Genomic DNA, 21,623 nt, shown 5'->3' on the forward strand with positions numbered 1-21,623 from the left:
TAGATACAGGTCATCAAGAAAGCCTCACACATAAAGTCAACAGAGGGCACCTGGGACAGAAGAGGGCAGATTATTATTGTGATTACTATATTATTAATATTGTGTCTTTAATATTTACAGGTACTTAGCTTAAATATGTTTCAATGAGTGAATTTGAAAAAATACAATTAAAAATTAAACCTGTGAATCTGTGGCTTTGTTACTATCATACTGAAAAACCACCCAGTGGATGTCTTAAAAGATATATTGACAATTATACAATTTTTAGTAGTTCATGTATGGTGGGCTTTGATTATGAGAAGCCATTAAAATTGAGACTATTCTGGATGACTCATGGGGTCACACTGTGGGCTCACTGAACACAGAATAAATAAGGTCTCATGAAATCACCTATGTGAGAACAGAGCTCACTTAACAGAGCGTATGGAAATAAGTACAAACTTTTTTTCTACTTTTTCTCGTAGAAAGCTTGTATTTACATGCCTGATTTTCTAAACCCCAGATTTCTTAAAACGAATAAAGTTACCCGCTGAATTAGAATACAAGAACGTGTTAATAGTAGGAATTATGTAAGAGAAACTTGGAATAACAACTATTTAAAATGAAGTCTGAAAAAACACACAAGTTCCAGATGAACCGAATTAATATAGAGTGACTGCACTGTGAACAATACAGAAAAGACACGAGGTTTTTAGACGATTTTGTCATTAAGTAACTCACGAAGTAAGCTGGGTGTGGTGGCACGCACCTTTAATCACAGCACTGCAGAGGCAGAAGATCTCTGAGTTCGAGGCCAGTCTGGTCTACAGAGTTAGTTCCAAGACAGCTAAAGACACACAGAGAAGCCCTGTCTAGAAAAACAAAAACAAAACAAAATTCACTAAGCAACTTTTCCACAAAAAGACTGGAAGAAATACTTTGTAGATATAAAGTATAAAACAATATTTTTATACAAAAAGTAGACAGGAAATAAACTTGGTTCATTATATTCTATATTAGAAGATGTTAATTATGATAAATAAGAGCTAGAAAACAAATTTTTTTTATAAACTTTGAGGTTATCATTTAACAATGTATACAGTCTTTCTTTTTCTTAAGTTAGATTTTGAAAGCATTTCTGGAAAACAGGTTTTTAAAAAACCATTTAGAACTGGGGTCTTCTGCACAGGATAAGAAAGTACTCTTACAGTGAGCTACATCCTAGTCCCACATTCAATATTAAAATTTACAGATAAATGAAAAACTGAAACCCAGAAACTTAAGGTATAATTTCTCTGAGGCCGGAAAGAGGTTAGGGCTTAGGTCACCTGATATTTTAACATTATTACCTTATATACTTAAAAAATCATTCTAAAAATCCACATTTGGAAATCACCCCACGAAACACAGTACCACGGCAATGAACTGTCGGTATCTAGTGCTAAATATGCGCAAAAAACATTTCAAATGTGCTATTACTCTAAATTTTCAATAGCCAAGACCCTCAGCCCCAAGTTTTCTGTTTGTTTACCTTCTTCTTTCTGTAATACTGATTTCAACGAAGTATTTGTTTAACTGTAATAACCGTTTAATTAGGTATGTGATCCAACAATTCCGGAATTAAAGTAACAGCATGTAAGTCTTTTTGGAAATGGACAATAGTAACAACTGCCAACACTGTCAGTAATCCATGGTAACATACCATGTGCCAAGAAAATCCATTAAGTCTTTGCCTCTGTGACACCTACAACCAATATCATCAATATTTAATAAAAATACCAAGCTAGGAATGTTAAATACTTCATAGAAAAGCTTACAAACAAAACAAAACGCCCAGTTGGATTTGGATGTACGATGGTTTTTATTTACAACTTTATTGGCAAAAAGGGGAGAACTTTAAACAGCTTTAGAACAGGGCATTGTGGCTGACCCTGTCAGGTTGAACAAGTCCCATCTCAGCGTCCATCTAACTGTCCAGATGTGCAACACTGACCCTGCACATGCAGCTTCCTTTATCAAGTATAGCGCTCACCTTTCAGGCAGTCTTTAAAACATATAAATACAAAGGAAAGGAAACCACTCATTAAAAACTGCATCAAACGGAAAGTATGTTAAGTATGACTTTGTTGTTCCTGGAAATAACACATGCCCAGTGAAACCAAAAGCTGGAGAAGCAGTTACACTTCCTACGGGAGAGGACAGTGACAACAACAACCATCTTCTGTAACGACCATTTTCAATTTATCATCAACTACTCTGAACTTACTAGGAGATGTAGTCAAAGTCAGAAGAGAAGACGCAGGGAGAGTATTCCTTTGTGGAGGGCAGTATCCCTCCAGAATCATCACGGGAAATAAACATCCTGTTGATTCTAGGTGGCAAAACAATTAACGTAGTCAATTTTGATTACGGCTGATCATGTTGAGCTGACCTAATTTTCTTCCTTGCCTTGTTTGGTGTCATTCTTCCAGATCAAGTGTGTTTAATTCTTCTTCTAGTTCGTCCAGATCTTCCCCAGTGAACAGATTCTCATCCACGGGAACAGCATCGATGGATCCATTCTCTTGTCCCCCCATTCCGCTGTCCTCGTCCAAGTCACTTCTCTCGCCATTTTCAGCCTGGCCTCCAGAAGCTTCACTTAATTTGTTCTCTGAAAACAAAACAAAACAAAATCGAAATCAGTATGACCTAGAAACAAGACAGCATTACAGCAGCAGCCAAGAGCACAGACCTTTCTTCCTTTCCCAGGAAATCCTTCCCTGAGATTCCTTCAGCAAGGAGAGGTCTTCCCTTTCTGAGCTCAATTACCTGTCCACTAGGAAATCCCATCTGTGTTCCTCATGTGACTCAGCGATTTGGTTCCGGAGCAGTCCATCCTCATCTATTTTGTTAGGACTAAAGGCCACAGAACAACTCCAGCAAAGTGCCTGTGGGGCTCTGAGACCGGGGCTGGCGTGGGTCTGGTCTCCAGCACCACATCTAAAGCTCCCAGTGCGTATGTAGCTCTAGCACACAGCTGTGTGCAATGAGACCACAAATGCCGACGCTGCCTCTTGTCCAATGACAACACTTATATAATGACAAGTTTTCCGAGCCTTGCTTAAACATTTCTGATCATAAGGTCATGGAGCCCTGAACTCCAGATAATGTTACCAAATCCCCACTCCACTCGATACCCACCTCAGAGCTTGCAAGGGTAAACCACTTGTTTTAAGTTACAACTTGTATACTTTCATAATAAAAATCAGGTGTATTGTCTTTCCTGTTCCAGCCTCTGCCTTCATTAACATTCCCGTGCTTCTCTCTCACAGCATTCCCAGTCTTCAAGCCCCTTCCTCATGGTACAAGGACATGCGCCCCAACCTTTCCGTCCACACGGGCCCCAGAAGGCCTCCCTCCACTCCCACACTGCATCATCACACACACTTCCAGGGTTTGTTTCTTTCTCCTCCTCCACTAGGGCCTTTCTGCTTGACACAATGTATGTTCCTATTTCTCACACCCTAAAAGCCCCTCCCTGTAACCACGCTGCTTCTGTCATCTTCCCTGTTTTCCACACTGCCTTGGTAAAACAGGTACCTTATTCCAGTATCCCTTTGCCTAGCTGCAACTAATAAAATACCTGTGATTCTAGTCACCCCGCCCCCAAACACAAGCCTCTTATTTTTTCACTCAAGTTGTGTGTTTTTGGTAAGCACTTCTGTCTTTGCCTGTCCCGTAACTCTGGCGTGTACAGTATGTTCTGATTGTTACTGTATACATCCTGACTAGCTGAGCTCAATCATCCTGACACTAGTGCACATTACTTTCAGCCTGTTTTTGTCTGCAAATAGTTACACAGAATTTTAGAAAATACCATTAAAAAGCTACATCTTCCAATTTGTTTTTGATTTTCTTTTAAGGGTTTAGCCCACGGTTTCAATACCCACTAAGCCATTCTTTTCTACAGCTCTCCCTACATTTTTATTTAGCCAAATGTTCCCATTTCCAGTTCAGAGCATGAACGCATCTGCATCTGCCCAGGCCGGTTTCCTGGCTTCTCTGGAGCCCTGAAAAGGCAGCATACTCACCATCTCTGTCTGAAGCGTACGTGCTGAATCTTTCCAGACTGGCTACAGTGATACCCGTCTCTTCCACATCCCTCGGGATGTACAGGCTCACGTCTATGTCATTCACACCCACTGAGTCATCAACCTTTAACAACACAGAGGAGGCAAAGTCACTACAAATGAGTTTCCTCAACTCAGTTTTACTCTTGACACATTATCTTCAGGAAACAAAATTACTAATACTAAGAAAAAGACAAAGGATACTGCTTGAAAACTCAATTTCTTCCCCCTTAAACTTTTAGAAGAAAAAAAAGTAGTCACTGTTTCTCAAGTTTTCTTCTCTGGAATCATGGTTTGAGAATGACGTTCTTCCAACCTGGGATTCCATAACAACAACACAGGACGGGCAGAACTGCTGAGAACTGCCAGTGCTGCCTGCTCTTTACCTTTATCTCCTGCCCTCGCCCCTTGACTATTTGGGCAGAACAAATTTTAAATAAAAAAAAATATTTTAAAGGGACAGAAATAGCTTTAAAAAAATCTATTGTAAACAGCACTTAACTGTAGGCACCAAGCATTGTACTAAGTTCTTTTTTATTTTGTTTTTTTCAAGACAGGGTTTTTCTGTGTAGCCCTGGCTGGCCTCAAACTCCAGAGATCTGCCTGCCTCTGAGGTCAAACGTGTTCGTCACCACCACTCAGCATGTACTAAGTTCTATAAAGAAGGCAACCCTAAAGATAAACACCGATGAACTCACTCATTCTCAGAAGCAGCCTGGGTTAGGAATTACTTACCTGTACTGAGGCTAAGAGTAGAGGTCTAGAGGAGTTTCTTATGGATGGGAATAGGACTGAACTCCAGAGTCTGACATGGGTGCCCTTAGCCATGCTTCCGTTTTCCCCACCACTTCCCCCAGAAAGATCAACACGCGAGGTCAAAGCCTGGTCTCACCTCATCGCCACCGGCTCCCTGGATGTAGCGGGTATCATCTGCCTCCTCGTCATCATCATTAACCAGCTCAGGACGAAACTCAAACACCTCACGACCACTGATCTACAAAGGCACACAAACGGATCACCTCATGGGAAATGCCACCATTAATATGAGACATACTACGTAGACTTAAGAAAGACAGAACCATGCATTTTAACAACTATGAGACAGAAGAATGAAGGACCATTGGTCTGAGTCTGGGACATACCACGAGCGCTTTCCCTGCTTTGAAGTCAGCTTTCCGTCTCTCCATATCTTGTTCAAGTTTATCAATCTTTTCTTGTCTTTTCCTTTTCTTCCACGCAAGGAAAGATTCTAGAGTGATTTTGGTAACATTTGGACCTAAGGCAGAACGCTGCAAAGCAAAGAGATTTAAAGTCACTTACAGTTGTTTTAACAGCATTTTTCTTTCAAGGCAGGTAATTCTTTCCCTATGAATGCTCTAAAACATAAAACAGACTAAGCGATGTTACTTTTTGCATGGTAATAGGCTAAACAAGTACCCAGAGACACACACACAAAGCTTAACACTTTGACGTAAACTTGAGCAGAAAAGTTTGCTGTGAAATAGGTTTTAAAAACATCATAATAAATTCAAGCTTCATTTGTGTTTTTTCAGATGAGAGATAAAACCAAAAGACAAAATCTGCACTTCTCACGGTAATAAGTTAATAAATGGGTATAAAAAAATAAGTTATCCGCTATACATTCAGTGCAGAAAACTCTATATACCACACACTGGTCTCCACAAAGAAGAGGCGGCAGGACACCCATCAGGCATGAAGAGCTAGGAAGTGGTGGAACGGGGGTAAACAGTCGTAATCCTGCTTTACCACGCGCACTCCAGTACTCTATCTATGTGACAGACGGCACAGCCACTTGAGCGCAGACAGTCTTGGTCACTTACACGCACACTGAAGCAAACAATGCTAAATCTAGTGTCCCCAACGCTCTCAATGCCCTCTAACTGCTGAGCTAGAACAACCAGGATGCTCTTCACACACTACCTGTCCTCTAACTGGAAAAACATACCCAGAACCCAGAGGGACGGTTTCACAAGTATGCTAAAAAAGAAAACAGAGCACCAAGAAGAGACCCTAAGCTACATCAATATGAGGCATAAATAAGCATTTAAAATAACCCCATGGTATGAAAACAGTAGTGACTCATACTTAAAAAACAAAGCACCCTACACATTCCTATAATTAAAGTATGTTTAGCTAATGTAAACGGTAAAATTTACATTTAAGATACTCAAGAGTAATTTAAGTACAGAAACTTTAGGAAAAGGGCATAATATTGTTTTTCCTTTCTTAACATGCTATTGCCCCCAAGTGGTAAATATTAGAACTTACAAAAATAATTAAAAGTAGCTTTTAAGAGAAAAGATACTTGTTACCTCTCTTTCAATTAGATCTTCTAATGAAATCTCATCTTCTTTCTCCTCTTTCTTTTTGTCTTTCTTCAACACAAACCCAGGAGGAAGTGCATGACGATACATGCAGTTGTCGCCACCTCCAGGACACACCCAGAACCAGCCATACTTGTTGTTTTCAATAGCTTCAAGGAAATGTCTGCACACCTAGAGAGACAGTATGATTCAGAAGTGGTGGTACAGTGTAAATCTACCTCACTTTGACTTGCTTAAGTATACAGAACAAGTAACAATATTTGTATCCTAAGACTAACTTATGTACAAAGCACACTTTTACATAAAAATATTTGAAAATGTTTCTAATAAAAAATCAGGCCTGGTGGTTTACTCCTTTAAAATTCCAACCCTCAGGAAGCCAAGGCAAGAACTGTTTAAGAGTACAAGGCCAGCCTCGGCTGCAGGGTGAGACCCTGTCCCCCAAAACAAGCCAGGAGCTAGAGAGATGCTCAGTAGTTAATGTCAGGCAGCTTAAAACTGCCTGTAAGTCTGGCTCCAGAGGATCTAACGCTTCTGGCTTCTATAGGCACTTGTAGTCAATGTGCACGTACCACACGCAGACACTACTGCTACACATATTGATTAAAACCAAACCATGTAGTATTAACGGCAAAATCTAGAGCCTCTACTCTGCTGTTTCCCAGTTAGCCTTTGTAATATAATCCTCCAAAGCCTAATTTTTAAATCAGCCCCAAAATCCAGCCCAAGGTCTAACTCCTAGCACTACAAGGCACAATAAGGAAAAAACAAAACAAAACCCAAACCCTATGCAATAATGACACAAACCCATCGGGATTAGGTAATTAAACAGGCAACTCTGTACGTGAGTCATAAGGGTACAAGGCTCAAAGGAACACAACAGTGACCCTCGATCGCAGAGGGCACAGAGTGCAACTGCGCTAAAGCATCAGGCAACAACCTCCACAAATAAAATCAGCAGTATCCGTCTTCCCAAGAAGGCAAGGAGTGCATATGAAGCAAACTCCTGCGTCCTCTAGCAGGGCAGATTCTTACTGGGCATGTACCCAGGATACAGACACATGCATGTGCGGAGAGAAGCTGAGGAGGTACCTGAATTTTTAAAGGCAGACTTCCCAGAACTAGAGTCACTACCTTATTTGGAATTCACAAGCAAAAGTATTTTTGACCTAGTAATTGAAATCAACCAATTAATTATAAGGGTTGGCTTAACAAGCCTACTTCTTCCACTACTCACAAGACACGATTCTTAGCTAAGTATGTATTGTATTACTCCTGTGTTTTGAGATAGTCTATTTATTTAGCCTGGTCCCATATGGAATGTACAATCTACCTATTGGGATTATAGGTATATGCTACCATGTTCAACTATGCTAACCCATAGTTAAGGAAGCAAAATCACGCCAGAAAATTGCATTTAGGAAACTTTATAAGTTATTCAGCTTTTAGATCAATTTTGCTAAAACAATTAATTTAATTAAAAAGTGAAATTTGTAAATTCCAAAAAATAAAGTTTATGTTGGTGAAATGTAATTTTCTAATACTCTACAATCCAGTAGAAAACATCAATACCTTGCCATAAAATTCTCCCTAATAATAAATGCCACAGCAACTCAATTCAAGAAAAGGACATACTATTTGAGTTTTTGGTTTTTTCTTTTCCGCCTCACCATGCTTCTTGTTTACTACTTCTTCCAGCTTTTTCTCATCCCAATTATCCATAGTATCTAAATAAAAAGACACAACAAGCAATTTTTATCTCCTGCTTTACTATATAGGTAGGCCTCTAAGCAGACAGTACACAACACTGAAATATTCATAATGTAACAATTTTCTCTGAAGCAGCAAAGACAGCATGCATACACAATATTGCAAATTATCCACCTACGCTCCCTAAGTAGTTTAGATAAATGAGACCTTAGCACAGGAAAGAAGACAGCCAAATCCAAATTAAACCACTATATTCTAAGCACCATTTACTTACTCTGTGCAAACCCCCAACTGTGCTTTACAAACATACTAGTCAATACTGTATTAATATGTTACTAAGTAGTAAAAAACAAAAAAGGGGACTTTTCAACTTTAAGAGAAAGTTAAATACCTTTTTCAAGTTCTTCATCTCTGGCATCAATGTAAACACTTCGTTTTTCACACTTTCTCTCCAAAGTGAGGTCATGAGAGAACTTACATTTATCTCCTTTAGTACACTGCCCTTGTTTGAAGAATGCACACACCACAGATTTGGGATCTGCACCTGTATCCAACAGGAAGGACATCTATTATTACAGGCAGGTAACCCATTTTCGGGATCCCGTTACTACTGCAGAGTGTTGGCCGTTCCTTCTTTGTGTCCCCCATCTCCCAATCATTCTTATAGGCTGCTCGATGGTAGCTCGTATCTGGGATTATTCCTGTCTAACTTACTAATTTCTATTTACTAATGTAAGAGAAAGTATCACTTAGAGGTCTTTGGTTAGATATTTCTTTAAAGTTCTTTACATAGCATTTTAGCTATTTGTTTTTCTTTTATAAACAAAATAAGTGGCAGAAGTGAAGACCAAACATAGAGGTTATTCTAGTTGCTTGGCTATGGAGTCAGTAAGACAGGAGTAAAGAAAAACACAAACGGAAGACTACTGCCCCAAATATGCATGCGACTTACAATTTATAAAACCACAGCTTTGTCTTGGCTCCCAAAGACCACCCCCACTGGGCTGGAGAGATGGCTCAGAGGTTAAGAGCATTGACTGCTCTTCCAGAAGTTCTGAGTTCAATCCCCAGCAACCACATGGTGGCTCACCACCATCTATAATGAGATCTGGTGCCGTCTTCTGGTGTTCAATACATGCAGGGTGCATACATTATATATAAAAATCATAAAACAAACATCACCTCCATTAAAACACAAAGAACAGAACTTCAGAAAACTAGCACATTGTTTTCATTTTCTTAAGACAAAGTCTTGCTGTTTAGCTTTGGCTGGCAGTGAACTCATAAAGATCTGCCTACCACTTCCTCCTATGCCCTAGGAGTAAAAGTATGTATTACCATGTCAGGCACAAATCACATAAAAAACAGAGAAATTGTGTGAGTGCTGGCCTGCATGCATGCGTGTGTACCTGAGGTGGCCAGGGTGCTGGGAACTGAGACCAGGTCCTTTCTAAGAGCAAGAAAAGTCACTCCAGTTCCGCACAAATCAAGTTTGCAACACGAACTGTATTTGGTAAAAACAGTACCTCTGACACCAAATTTTACCTTTGCTTATCTTCTGTGCGGCAACTACAGGCTTGAACAGCTCGTTCAGCTCCTGCAGCTCTTTCTTCTTGTCATCCTTCTTCAGCTTCTTCTCAGCTTCGCTTTGTGCCACCTGCATTCCCAGGTTAAAAATGTAAATCTGATTGCTTATACAACTCTTTCCACTATACAGTAATTACTGCCTAACAAAGACATTTGTATATTTATATTATTCACCCTTTACATTAAGTGGCTTACATATTAGATATTGTGGTTAAACTATTAAAATTGATAAGCTCTGTAACAAATTCCTTTTTGTACTATAATTAGGCACCACACATAATTAAAATGCCATTCAAAGCTAATGAGTTCATGGAAACAAACAAATATTAAACACTTAACCCTGGCATTTAACAAATACTTTTCAACTGAAATATATTTCTTTTCAGTGAAAACAACTTAAACTCTAGAAATACGAGCACATTTTGACATGAGATGAAAATAGCCCGACATGTTCAGTGGTGCAATAATGGTCAGTAACCACCACAAACTAGAGTGGTGGGGATAACAGAAGACACAATGCACTCATAGTTCTAGTACAAGCTTTACATACCTAATATGATCAGTGTATTCATTTAAAACATTTATACCTCAGCCCCTATATTAGAAGATACAAGATGCTTATTTAAGGAATACAGACATACAACTATAATGCAATATACACAGAACTCTGAAAACAAAGAATGTTGATATGCTTAGAAATTAGACTGAGCTGGTAACTTTTAGGAGTGCTGTCAACAAGAAAGGAATGTAAAAGAAACCTACCACTGAAAACACCACGGACAAGTTTGGATCTCATCAGTAGGCGAGAGACTGGAACTTGGTAGTTTAAAGTAACCAGATCAGGTTCCATTTTACAAAGACAGGGTAGAGACTTTGAGGACAGAGTAGCAAGGCACAAAGAAAGCAAAGAATCTCCTGCAATTGTAGACAGGAAGGCACTAGGGATTTGAATAGGCATAAGTAAAAGAGGAGAAGAAAAGCGTTTTAGGAAGCAGAACTAGGGACGAGGAGAAAGAGGAGCCTGGGATTAGCATGTGCACTAAGTGCTGCTGAAAAAGACAGGGAATACAGGAGGAACAGGTTTGAGGGCAGGAGGTGGAGATGAGCTCAGGTTTGGACACAGGAGCTGAAATGCTTACAGAGCATCTGGGCGGAGCTGTTTAAAGGCAGCTGCACTGGACACGGTACCAACTCCACTGCAACTAGACAGGGCCTAGTCTGAGATAACACATAACCTAGTCTGTTAAAGAGACTCAAGAAACAGCAGCAAGAAAAATAAATCAGTAAGAAGAAAATGTGTTCAAAAAGGAAAAACAAAACAAACCTTGAAGAGTGAACCAATGCTACAATTAGGTCATTCCAAGTTCTGACTTCAACTACATAGTAGAAGTGTTTAAACAACAACAACGAAATCATTCTGCTTTCCTTTATATCACAGTACACTGTGCTGGCTAGGCTCATCTCCTATGTAGCATCTAGAAAAATATACTGGAGGCCATAAACCACTGGGACAGAGTAGCAAAGGTCACTTAGTACTTATGAGGCTGAGGCAAGAGAGAGCAAGCAAATGTTACATCAATGTGGTTGTCTTTCTAGTCCACAAACACCTGGCCTATGAGGTTCAAATTTAAAATGCTTGGGCTCCCTTTTACAGAGCTGCCAAATGAAGCTCGGCAGTGGCAGTCAGTCAGTCCCTACTTACTGTCTTCTGCTCTCTCTGCAGGCTCACAGTCCCGTCTGTGCATGTACAGGAGAAGCTGTATCCCTAGCACCCCCTCAGGCTCCTGGGTAAACTGGCAGCATAGCAGCCCCCTGGACATGGAACGAGGAAGGGCCCTCACAGGCCCTGGCAGCTGTTTAGGGGAGTTGTGGTGCACACCCCCTGGGAGAGATGTCTGGGAAATAACTAAGAGCAGAGTCATCTTCCACAGCACACAACCCAGGGTAGGACCTCAGGTCTGGGTCTACAAATAGCATTGCTGCTCAGCTTCAAAGTAATATGTGGTAATTAGGTACTCTATATTCAATGCTAGACCAGTTAAAATATCATACTGAATGCAGTGACATACTTAAGAAGCTCATGAATTTTATAACATTGCTAGGTCTATTAAATCAGAAACAACACTCAAATGACTAGGAAGATGTCAAAGGAAGAGGAAATGTACTGGACGGGAGTTAAAGTTCTTTAACAAACAGGAGAACCCTACAAGGGACAAGTGCCCTTCCACTGCAAAATAAAAACTGATATATGTGAACAACTTAAAGTCATGTAATGAAAAAGATCCAGCCCAAGTCTACCTGTGTCCAAGGCTCAGCATACAGCTATCCTTTGGTAACTCTGGGCAGTGAGTCTAGGCCTCTTCCAAATGCCCCAAATCTGTGGTAGCTCAAGTCCCTTGAGTATTACTGATAAGATAATGATACTGATAATACAATGTAGGCTATCTAAATCATCTCACTGTATTGCTTAGGAACAATACCTGAGTACCTTCTCAGTACAAACATGACCCTCTTATTAGATCTAAAGACACGGCAATGATGTACCTTTTCTTTAAAAAAGAAAACAGACATATTTTGAACTTTAGCTGTTTCAGCCTGAAGACACTCTTACTGAACAAAGTAAAGCCAGCGCCTTGAAAGAACACTATCGTCTGACTCTAGAGTAAAACTGTGCTGTGAGGGGAAAGAGACAATGATTCGGAGACAGCATGGAGAGAAATGGGTTCTAGGCAAAGATTAGTAATCTAACAGATATTATGCTGATATTCTCAGACTAAAAAAAAAACTATAGTTAAAAACATAGTTGAGAATTTCTCTTCTATGTCCAAAGAGTGTTACCAAGAATTAAGGAAAAGATATTTAAAAAATAAAGACCATATTTATAAAACCTTAAAGGATGAAAGGTCTAAAGAATTCAAAGAAAAAGAGGCTAAAGTTTCTGAACAAGTTATCAATTCTTATATGAGAACAAATATCTCAGAAGCAGCAAGAACAAAAAGGAGACATCATAGCTAACATATACGTCTAGGTCACTCACCATAATAAAAACCAACGTGATAATGACCTAGCCAACAAATAGTAGAACAGAAGAGAGAATCCAGAAAGAGACCCTAATGTATCAGTAGTTACATTCCAGTTCAGTGGTGATATGATGCAGGATCAAGTAGCTATTCAACTTTAAAGACAATCTTACAAATACATAAAATATAGGACAAAGTATAGACTGCAAAAAGGAAGCAACCAGAAAACAAATAAATAAAACAAAATCTAAGAAACTAAGAAAATTGTGCAAAACAACCCAGCAGAAATTGAGATAAAATTACAGTACAGCAAGAGAGATGAGACAAATTATCTGCAATGTTAAAAGTATTTTACAAATTTGTACGAAAGGCAGGGTGGTGGCACACACCTTTAATCCCAGCACTCAGGAGGCAGAGGCAGGCAGATCTCTGTGACCTCGAGGCCAACCTGGTCTACAGAATGAATTTCAGGACAGAACTCACAGCTACAGAGAAACCCTGTCTGGAAAAATCAAAAAGAGAAAGGCAGACAGCATTTGAGTAGTTGGCCAGGACAGGGGAGTCACAGAGTAAAATGACAAGTACACGAGGAGACCCACTCTACCCAAGGAACACAATGAAATGTCACCTAAAGCTTATTATTGGGGAAACACTAAGAAACCTTAGCATCTAGTACACAGAGGAGATGAGAGAGGGAACTGTTACTCCACAGAATCTGCTCAGGGTCAGAGAGATGGCTCAGTGAGTAAAGGCATTTGCGGCCAATCCTGAAGAACTCACTTCAGTTACTGGAATCTACACCGTGAAGACAGAGAACCAACTCTCCTTGCAAACTGCGCTCTGACCCACAGACAAGCATCGTGGCATGTGCACTCACATACACAAAATAAAATAAATAAAATTCTGAGATAGATGGTATATTCTATTACGCCTATCAGAAAAACACAACAATTTAATTACTTACCTGACGTGGATTCTGCTGACCAAACTTCACCTGGTGAGTGACAGCCTTAATGAACTTCTGTTGCTTTGCTCCTTTCTTATTCTTCAGACCAAAAGTTTTGTCCTAAATGGGAAAGAACAGAAATATTTTGGTAAATTACTATCTTTTCAATGATAGATGCACTATTTATTGATAGGCAAAACAAATCTTTTTTAAAAATAAGATTTATTTTTTATTTTAGTACACATTGTTTTGCCTGCATGCAAGTCTATGTGCCTGCCACATGTGTACAGTACCTGTGGAAGCCAGAACAGGGTGCTGGGAAGTCAACCTGGGTCATCTGGAAGCACATCCAGTGCTCGTCACATGCTAAACCATCCCTCCAGCCCCAGGAAATAGATTCTTTATGCCACAAAAAATACATAAAATATCACAGCACCAGGCAAAGGCAATGCATCACTATGACCAAAAGCAACTGGGGGGTGGGGTGGGGTGGGGAGGAACTGATGTCCAGGCCACGGAGGACTGCTGCCTACTGGGCTATTCCACACTCAGGATCACCAGCTTACAGGGTGGCACTGCCCACAGAGAGTTAGGCCCTTCCACATCAATTACCAATCAAGGAAACGAGGTCAATCTTGGGAGTGCACTTCCTCATTGAGGTCTTCCCTAACAAGTAGCCAGCACAATGAATATGAGCGTGTGCCACTCACAACATCAGCTAGGACCATCGCAATTTAATGCCAACTGACAACTGTCACCGCCACCGTTCGGCTGACTGTGCTGTCTTCTTCCTCAAGATGTTTCAGATCATCAGGTCTTTGGGACCTGTGGAGGAGTTATACTGAAAAAAGTCATCCCACAAACAAGCTGAGGGAAATGCTGTGAAGAAAGTATTCTTAAGATTCTTTCGCAGTGCTGGTAGAACCCAAAGCAATGAGCATATAAATCACAAGGTATCTTAGCATCCCCTTTAGTTGAGGTGATATACACAGCACTTTCAAAACTCAACGTATCTCAGGATGCACGTTTGTACCCCTTGAAAACTGCTATCTGCCACACTTTAAATGTGACTTTATTTGGAAACAAGTCTTTGTGGATATAATCTCCCAATGAGGTTACACCGAGAGAAGGCAATGTGAAGACAGCAGAGATGAACACAAACACAAGTTAAGGAAAACCAAGGATTGCTAGATGACATCAGACACCAGGAAGAAGCCAAGGAGAACCCCCCCTCCGGTTGCCTTCAGAAAGGGGTCATGAACATGTTGATTGTGGATTTCAGACTTCTTTATCCAGAATGGTGGAAAGAAAAACAAGCAGTCTAGTAACAGTTTTGGGTAATTTGTTACAGCAGCCCAAAGAAACTAAAACAGTGGGATTGGCACCAACAGGGAAGGCTGGCACTACCATCTGAACTGTTTCACTTATGTAATGTCATTTTCCTGCAGGATCGGCTAGGAGAGAGACAAGCCTGACTACAGGGCAGAAGGGAACAGTGGGAGACAGTTATTGCACAGATCGTTCTCAGGACCATTCCTTTTGTTCTCTTGGGAGGTGGGGAAGACAGGGCTTACTGTGTAGCCCAGGATAGCCTTGACTAATCTTGCCTCACCTTGTACCACACACTACCACACCCGGCTTCAGCCTTACATTTTAACCGATTTCCCCAAAGCCTCTATGCACGTGCAGTGTTTGAGAAGAGTGCCTCCTATCCTCTAAGGAACACACACCTGTCTGTTGTGGTAGCCCCTCCTGAGTCAGGGTAGGCATTACCTGGTAGCTACTCTAACATCAGCCTCTCACTTTCCTATGTAGTGTCTCCTAGAGCCGAGCCTTCCAGAACCCTTCTTCACAACAGAGAGCGCCCAGTCCTGCCTGTGTTCTACAGAAGTCACCAACCCATCCATGAGCTGCCAACCTTCACATGTGGATGCTCAACATTATAGATGGCTCCAACCTCAAAACAGAATTCCTTCTCATTCTCTTACTTATGAGGGGTTTCACAGAATGCAAAAAAAGTATTCTGAATTATCTGAAAAGCTTTAAATCTGAAATAACAAACACTATTGAATGAACTATCTGAAACCCTATAACATAACACAATCTTTCTAGTACCTCAAACTCAATACAGTCTTTCAATATTTCAACAGTAAGAACTCAAAGGTGTTTTGATTCTAAAAGGTTACTTCTCACTGGTAAATACTGCTTTATTCATTACCATGTATTTAAACTTTGCTTTACCTTTACTTACCTAAATGTCTGCTTGTGTTTTAATATCCCAGCACAGTATTACAAAACTCTACACACATACTCCATAGCTTATGTATATGAAAAAGGAAAACATAAGCTGAAATTGCTCTTTATCAAGCTTTTAATAAATGGCATCCTCTGTTTTTGTAAAAAGCTTAATATTCTAGCCAATTCCAGGGTATGATGGTCAAGGGTCCTGTGACAGATGGGGGATTAATTTAGGTATGAACCAAGTATGAAACACCCTACCTTCTTTGTACAGTACGAGCTATCATGAGTGAAAGGAGAATATAGGACCAACAATATTTAAAATGCTTTGCTCTACATGCAAGTACAGAGAAGCAATAAACCATGAATAAATAAAATTGGATAGTAAACCATATACTGACATAGAAATATTTAAGCAAGAAAAAAAACCAGGCAGCTTGAGAACAGCAGACTTCCAATAGCAGTTCCTAGGAGAGGTATGTAATTCCAGACCTGAAAAGAAACACAAAAACAAAACACAGACAGACAAACCCCAGCAAGCTTCCAGGTTTAACTACACTGCTTTAGTACTTAATTAACCAGTTTAATGAATACTTAATTTATTTCCAGAGAAGAAAATTGTTTTCTATATATAATCTTCCTGAATACAGACAGAATCTCTCTCTCTCTCTCTCTCTCTCTCTCTCTCTCTCTCTCTCTCTCTCTCTCTCTCTCTCCTAAATCTTCTTCACAGTCCTACGATGTCTTCCTACAGCCATAGAAGCTCTGACATGTTCCCAAGCTGTTTAAGAATATAACCTAGAGTCAAACTGGGCTGGGTAACTGTGTCATAGGAAAGTGAGTCTAACCTTAGGTATGAATTAAAGATTTGCTAACACTGAGGCACTGCAGAAAGTACCTGACAGCAAGGACTTGGGGAGCCTGACCTTCTGGGTTTAAATCCTGGCTTCCTGCTTGCCAGTTCAGTATACCTTGGGCAAGTTATTTAACCTTTGTGCCTGTTATCTCAACTGTATGAGTGCTAACACTTATCTGAAACAAATAAAGGTGCTATGTATCACTTATCCCTCCTTCAAAATACTGAAAAAACTGTGTCTAGCTCAATACTTGTCAACTATAAAATGACATATTTAAATTAAAAAGTATCTGATCTAAGTTCTTGCTCCTCCCACCATCAAAACCTACATTTTCCAGAGTCCTGGTTAAGTCATAGATAAGATGGTTTACCAAAAGCACCCCCTACACACACACACACACACACACACACACACACACACAGCCTAGGCTGGCATAAAACTGGGTATGTAGCTGAGGATGACCTTGAACTTCCCATCTACTTGCTTCTATCTCCAGAGTGCTAGAATTACAGAAACACACCACAATGCCCAATGTGTGGTGACAGAGTAACCCAGGGCTTCACGTGTGCTAGGCAGGCACTCTACCTGAGCGACAGCCCCCATTACAAAAAGCCTTCTGAAGAGTATATTCTGAATAATACTGGTACACCTTAAAAGTAGGGTGGTTTACGACCCAAGCTATGTCAATAAAGCCTTTCCTTGGGCTCTGGACAAACTCTTACCCAAGAGTTGACATGGATTTGGGAGCGGGAAAGTACTAGGTAGGAAAAGGTTTCAGTGACTCCCATAAAGCTAGGAAAACACCGCAAGTTTAAGGTTTCAAACATCAGTTACAAGGAAAGAAGGAAGGGTATGTTTCCGTGGGTGAATAGAGAAGCAGAATGCAGAGGAGTCAGAAAAGAGGCGGCGTGGAGAGGACTGCTTCGGAGCCTCCACCCTCCTCATTCCAGATCTGACCGACAACGCTGACCTTTCCTCTTCTGAGCCTTAAGCAGGTCCTGCTCCCTTCACAGGCCAGCTCCTGCTCCTTAAAGGAAGCCAGAGAGTCAACGCTGACAGTGTGCCAAGGTAAGTGGGTTCTGGGATCTACTATCTGGGACCCTAGGGTAGACAGAGGCTGACATTGTATTAACTTGGTGGTTTTGTCTCCAAATACACAACCTAATGGATTTTGTTGTCTATTTATAAATGGACACTTTACAACAGATTAATTGCCAGCAATCAACAGCTTCTACACCCTCCTTTCAAACCTTGGTCCTCTCTGCAGAGATCTCCATGGTAAATATTCTGCAGTGCTCCCGTGCCCAGGGGAACATACATTCCTTATCTGTTTGCCCTAAACCCAAGGACACTGCCAACCCAAACCAATGATTATACTTAGTCTTTTGTTCTGTTCTTTTTTAAAGATGTATTTTCATGCGCCTATGTGTTGTCTATGTGAAGACACCAGATCCTTCACAACTGGAGTTACAGACAGTTGTGAGCTACCATGTGGGTGCTGGGAACCGAACCTGGATCCTCTGCAAGAGAGGCCAGAGCTCTTAATCGCTGAGCCATCTCTCCAGCCCCCCCTTTCTTTTATTTATTTATTTTTTTTAATATTTATTTATTATGTATACAATATTCTGTCTGTGTGTAAGCGTGAAGGCCAGAAGAGGGCACCAGACCTCTTTTCAGATGGTTGTGAGCCACCATGTGGTTGCTGGGAATTGAACTCAGGACCTTTGGAAGAGCAGGCAATGCTCTTAACCACTGAGCCATCTCTCCAGCCCCTCTTTTATTCTTTAAAACAGGGTTTTATATTATAGCCAACGCTGTCCTCAAACTTGAAATCCTTGTGCCTTAGTCAGGATTCTGGCTCTGCCTGGTTTATGATCAGACAGTTTGATGCTCAAAGTTGATCTCAAAGTATCATTTTGGCTCTAAGAAAACAAATGTTATATACTGCCTGGGGACCACATGTGAACGGAGAATAAACTTGAACCACAGTGTGATGCAGCCATTTCAAGACGACACATACTCACACAAGTGACCTCGTGATCCCCAGACAGTTTAAAGGAGGAAGAGGGGAAAATGCAGACAATTTTCTTTTCTTACAAAAATCAATAGAGAGCGGCTTTACATGAAATTTGACTAAGGAGCCAAAATATACGCGGCACTACCACTGAAGTCATCAAGACATGCTAGGGTCCTAGAGAAGTTCAAACAGATCAGATCAGGCTTAATTCCATTTCTCTATCAGCATACTTTCAATCAGGTAAACGGGGGAGTTTTTTTTGATGTCTTCACTAATGGAAACTAAGGTGGATTTCTCTTTACTTCAAAAACAAAAATATAACCACCAAACAGACAGACTCTTCTCTACTAGGACTGCAGACAGTGGCAACCCTGCAGTGTGTGATGTTTGGGCACAACACCCGGAAAAGCCGGTTACAAGACGAGGCCAAAATAGATGAATGAATTTTAGGGGAAATAGAACACTATAAATAACTTTGACTTTTTTGCTTTTTGTTTTTCAAACAGTGTTTCTCTGTATAGCCCTGGCTGTTCTGGAACTCACTCTGAGGACCGGGCTGTCTTCCCACTCAGAGAGCCCACTCAGAGATCGGCACCACCACTTTAAAGAAATAGCTTAGCCTTATTAATTAAAAGTGGTTAAAGCTCTATATTCTCTGAAGTGTATCTAACTTTTACTGTCTTGTGGTCTCTATTTTGTTGGTTCAACTGCAGAATGCTCTCTTGGAATGCCCTTTGTTGGCACAGCACTAAACTGCCATTGGATTTTTGGTTCCCAAATCCTGTGAAGATGAAAATTATTTTGCTTTCCTTTCTTTTCCATCTTTCTTTTCTCTTTTCACTGAGACAGGGTTTCTGTGCAGCCCCAGCTGTCTTGGAACTCCTCTGTAGATCAGGCTGGCCTTGAACTCACAGAGATCTGCCTGCCCCTGCCTCCAGAGTGATTCAAGGCCTGCCCCCCCACCGGGCAGCAATTATTCTGCTTTCAAATATTTTGGTTATGACAGTCTTACAACGGAGTTACCACAGCCAGGATTATTATTGTCTTCACAACAATTTTATTTAAAGTCAGCCAACTTTAACTATGTGCAATGGCAATTGTACAATTGGACTTGGAGAAGGGAACTCTGGGGAGTCTCACTGCTATCTTCCACGGCTGTAACAATCAAATGTTGAAAAACAAAAATAAGCAAACATCGCATTCCAAAGCATTCATTCTGGTATTCTAGTAAATACAAACCTATACAGGGCTACCTTTTATTCAGATGTTATGCTGTAAAACGGTCACTGCTTTTCCCAACTACACCCCGAACCTATGAGGTACCATTTGTTTTTAAGGACGAGGAGGATTAGTAGGAAAGATCTCACAAAGAGATGCACGTCGTTTTCCGAATGTCAGACATAGCTAATCATCTTAAGAAAACTCACGTATATAATCGCTGTAAACCTACTGAGGAACATATATGAACTTCAATCCCTTGCATCGCCCACTGAAGGCCTACACGTTTAATACACTCAAAGTCGCTGTGTGTGTGTAGATAAACTGGGAGCACCGTCATCAACACAGGCAGTGACACAGCCTACACAGGTAATTCGGAACCGGAATTAAATACTCTGGACAAGACTGCTGGGTTACCCTGTGCTTGACCCTAAAGTTTCCAGATGGACCAAAAGGGGGGGGGGGGAGTCAATTCTGTTGGCGCTTGAAAACGAACAGCGCTACGTCTCAGTGTGTGATAAAGGAAATACAAACGCCAGCGGCGTGAGGCCTGTGGGAAGGGGCCGTCCAGAAGGACGATCAGCCCTGCCCCTTCAGGCACAGCCCCGGGAACGGCTGCAACCCGGGAGCAAGGGAGGCCGGGCCGGGGTCAGCGGGCGGCCGAGGGGCGCGGGCGGGGACGCGGCGGGCGCGGGCGGGGACGGGGCCGGCGAGCGCCCCCCGGGGCCGGGGCCCACCGGGCTGGACGCCGACACGTGGCCCCGGGAGCGGCGCTCGGCAGCGGGGCTCGCCCCAGCCCCGCGCGAGGAGAGAGAGGGGGGAAGGGTACGCACCTCGATGATCTTCTCCTTCTTCTTCTGCTCCGCCTTCTTGCTGCCCCCGGCCTGAGCCTGTTTCTTGGGGGGCATCGCGGAGGAGGCGGGGGCGCCGAGCCGAATGCGGCGCGGATGGCGACCGTCGGGGCGTCCGGCAGCGCGGCGGGAGCAGGAAGACCCGGCCGCCGCCGCAGCGCACAGAAAGCGACGCGCTCATTCGCCGCCCGGATGCGGCCTTTGCGACAGGACAGCGCCGCGCGGCATTGTGGGGCGGGAGCAGAGGCGCCCCCCCTCCCCGGAAGTGCGGCTGCGCGTGCGCTCCGGCCGCGCGGGGCCTAGAGGGGGCGTGGACGGGACGTGGGAACGGGCAGGGGCGACCGCGCGGTCCGTGGGGCTGGAGTCGCCGTGCGTCCGTGCACCCCTGCTGGTCCTAGATATCCCTGTGGTCCTGGCCTGGGCGCTCAGGAAGCGGTTGCATCCATTCTGAACTGCAGGGGCAGGGCTGGAGTGCAGCACCTTCAGTATCAATCAACATGAAGGAAGAATTTCCTTTGCACGTCGCAGACGTGGTCTTCTACACCATGGAGCCTTCCACCTCCTTTGAAATCCTGTAGTAATTTTAGGTTCTAGGGGAAGGCCTTCACGATTCCCGAAAGCCCCCAGATATTTACGTTACAATTCATAACCATAGCAAAATTACAGTTCTGAAGTAGCAGTGAAGATGATTTTATAGTTGAGGTGAACAGAACGTAAGAATTGTCACAGCTTTGGGAAGGTTGAGA

General features: G+C 42.0%; 1 protein-coding gene across 1 annotated transcript; it reads right to left on the bottom strand.

The window, feature by feature from the left end:
• Positions 1–975: 975 nt before the first annotated feature.
• Positions 976–21,089, bottom strand: Zc3h15 (zinc finger CCCH-type containing 15). Its single transcript, XM_050120752.1, has 10 exons — positions 20,860–21,089; positions 13,715–13,816; positions 9,689–9,800; positions 8,535–8,687; positions 8,069–8,160; positions 6,422–6,604; positions 5,231–5,377; positions 4,981–5,082; positions 4,050–4,173; positions 976–2,629 (listed from the first exon to the last, which is right to left on the bottom strand). The coding sequence occupies exons 1-10, from the start codon at positions 20,932–20,934 to the stop codon at positions 2,439–2,441; spliced, it is 1,281 nt and encodes a 426-aa protein (XP_049976709.1). The 5' UTR covers positions 20,935–21,089; the 3' UTR covers positions 976–2,438.
• Positions 21,090–21,623: the final 534 nt, after the last annotated feature.

Source organism: Alexandromys fortis, unplaced genomic scaffold (genome assembly GCF_014885135.2).
Source record: "Alexandromys fortis isolate MF-2015 unplaced genomic scaffold, M_Fortis_MF-2015_v1.1 scaffold_8_1_9099942, whole genome shotgun sequence".
Classification (NCBI taxonomy): domain Eukaryota; kingdom Metazoa; phylum Chordata; class Mammalia; order Rodentia; family Cricetidae; genus Alexandromys; species Alexandromys fortis.

Bases quoted from the DNA above. Each gene is read 5' to 3' on its own strand.
- Zc3h15 (XM_050120752.1), bottom strand. From the start codon at position 20,934: ATGCCCCCCAAGAAACAGGCTCAGGCCGGGGGCAGCAAGAAGGCGGAG. The intron at 9,801-13,714 runs GTAAGTAATTAA...CTGGGAATGCAG, and splicing joins GTCAGCAGAATCCACGTCAG to GTGGCACAAAGCGAAGCTGA. The intron at 2,630-4,049 runs GTGAGTATGCTG...TTTTGTTTTCAG, and splicing joins GTACGCTTCAGACAGAGATG to AGAACAAATTAAGTGAAGCT.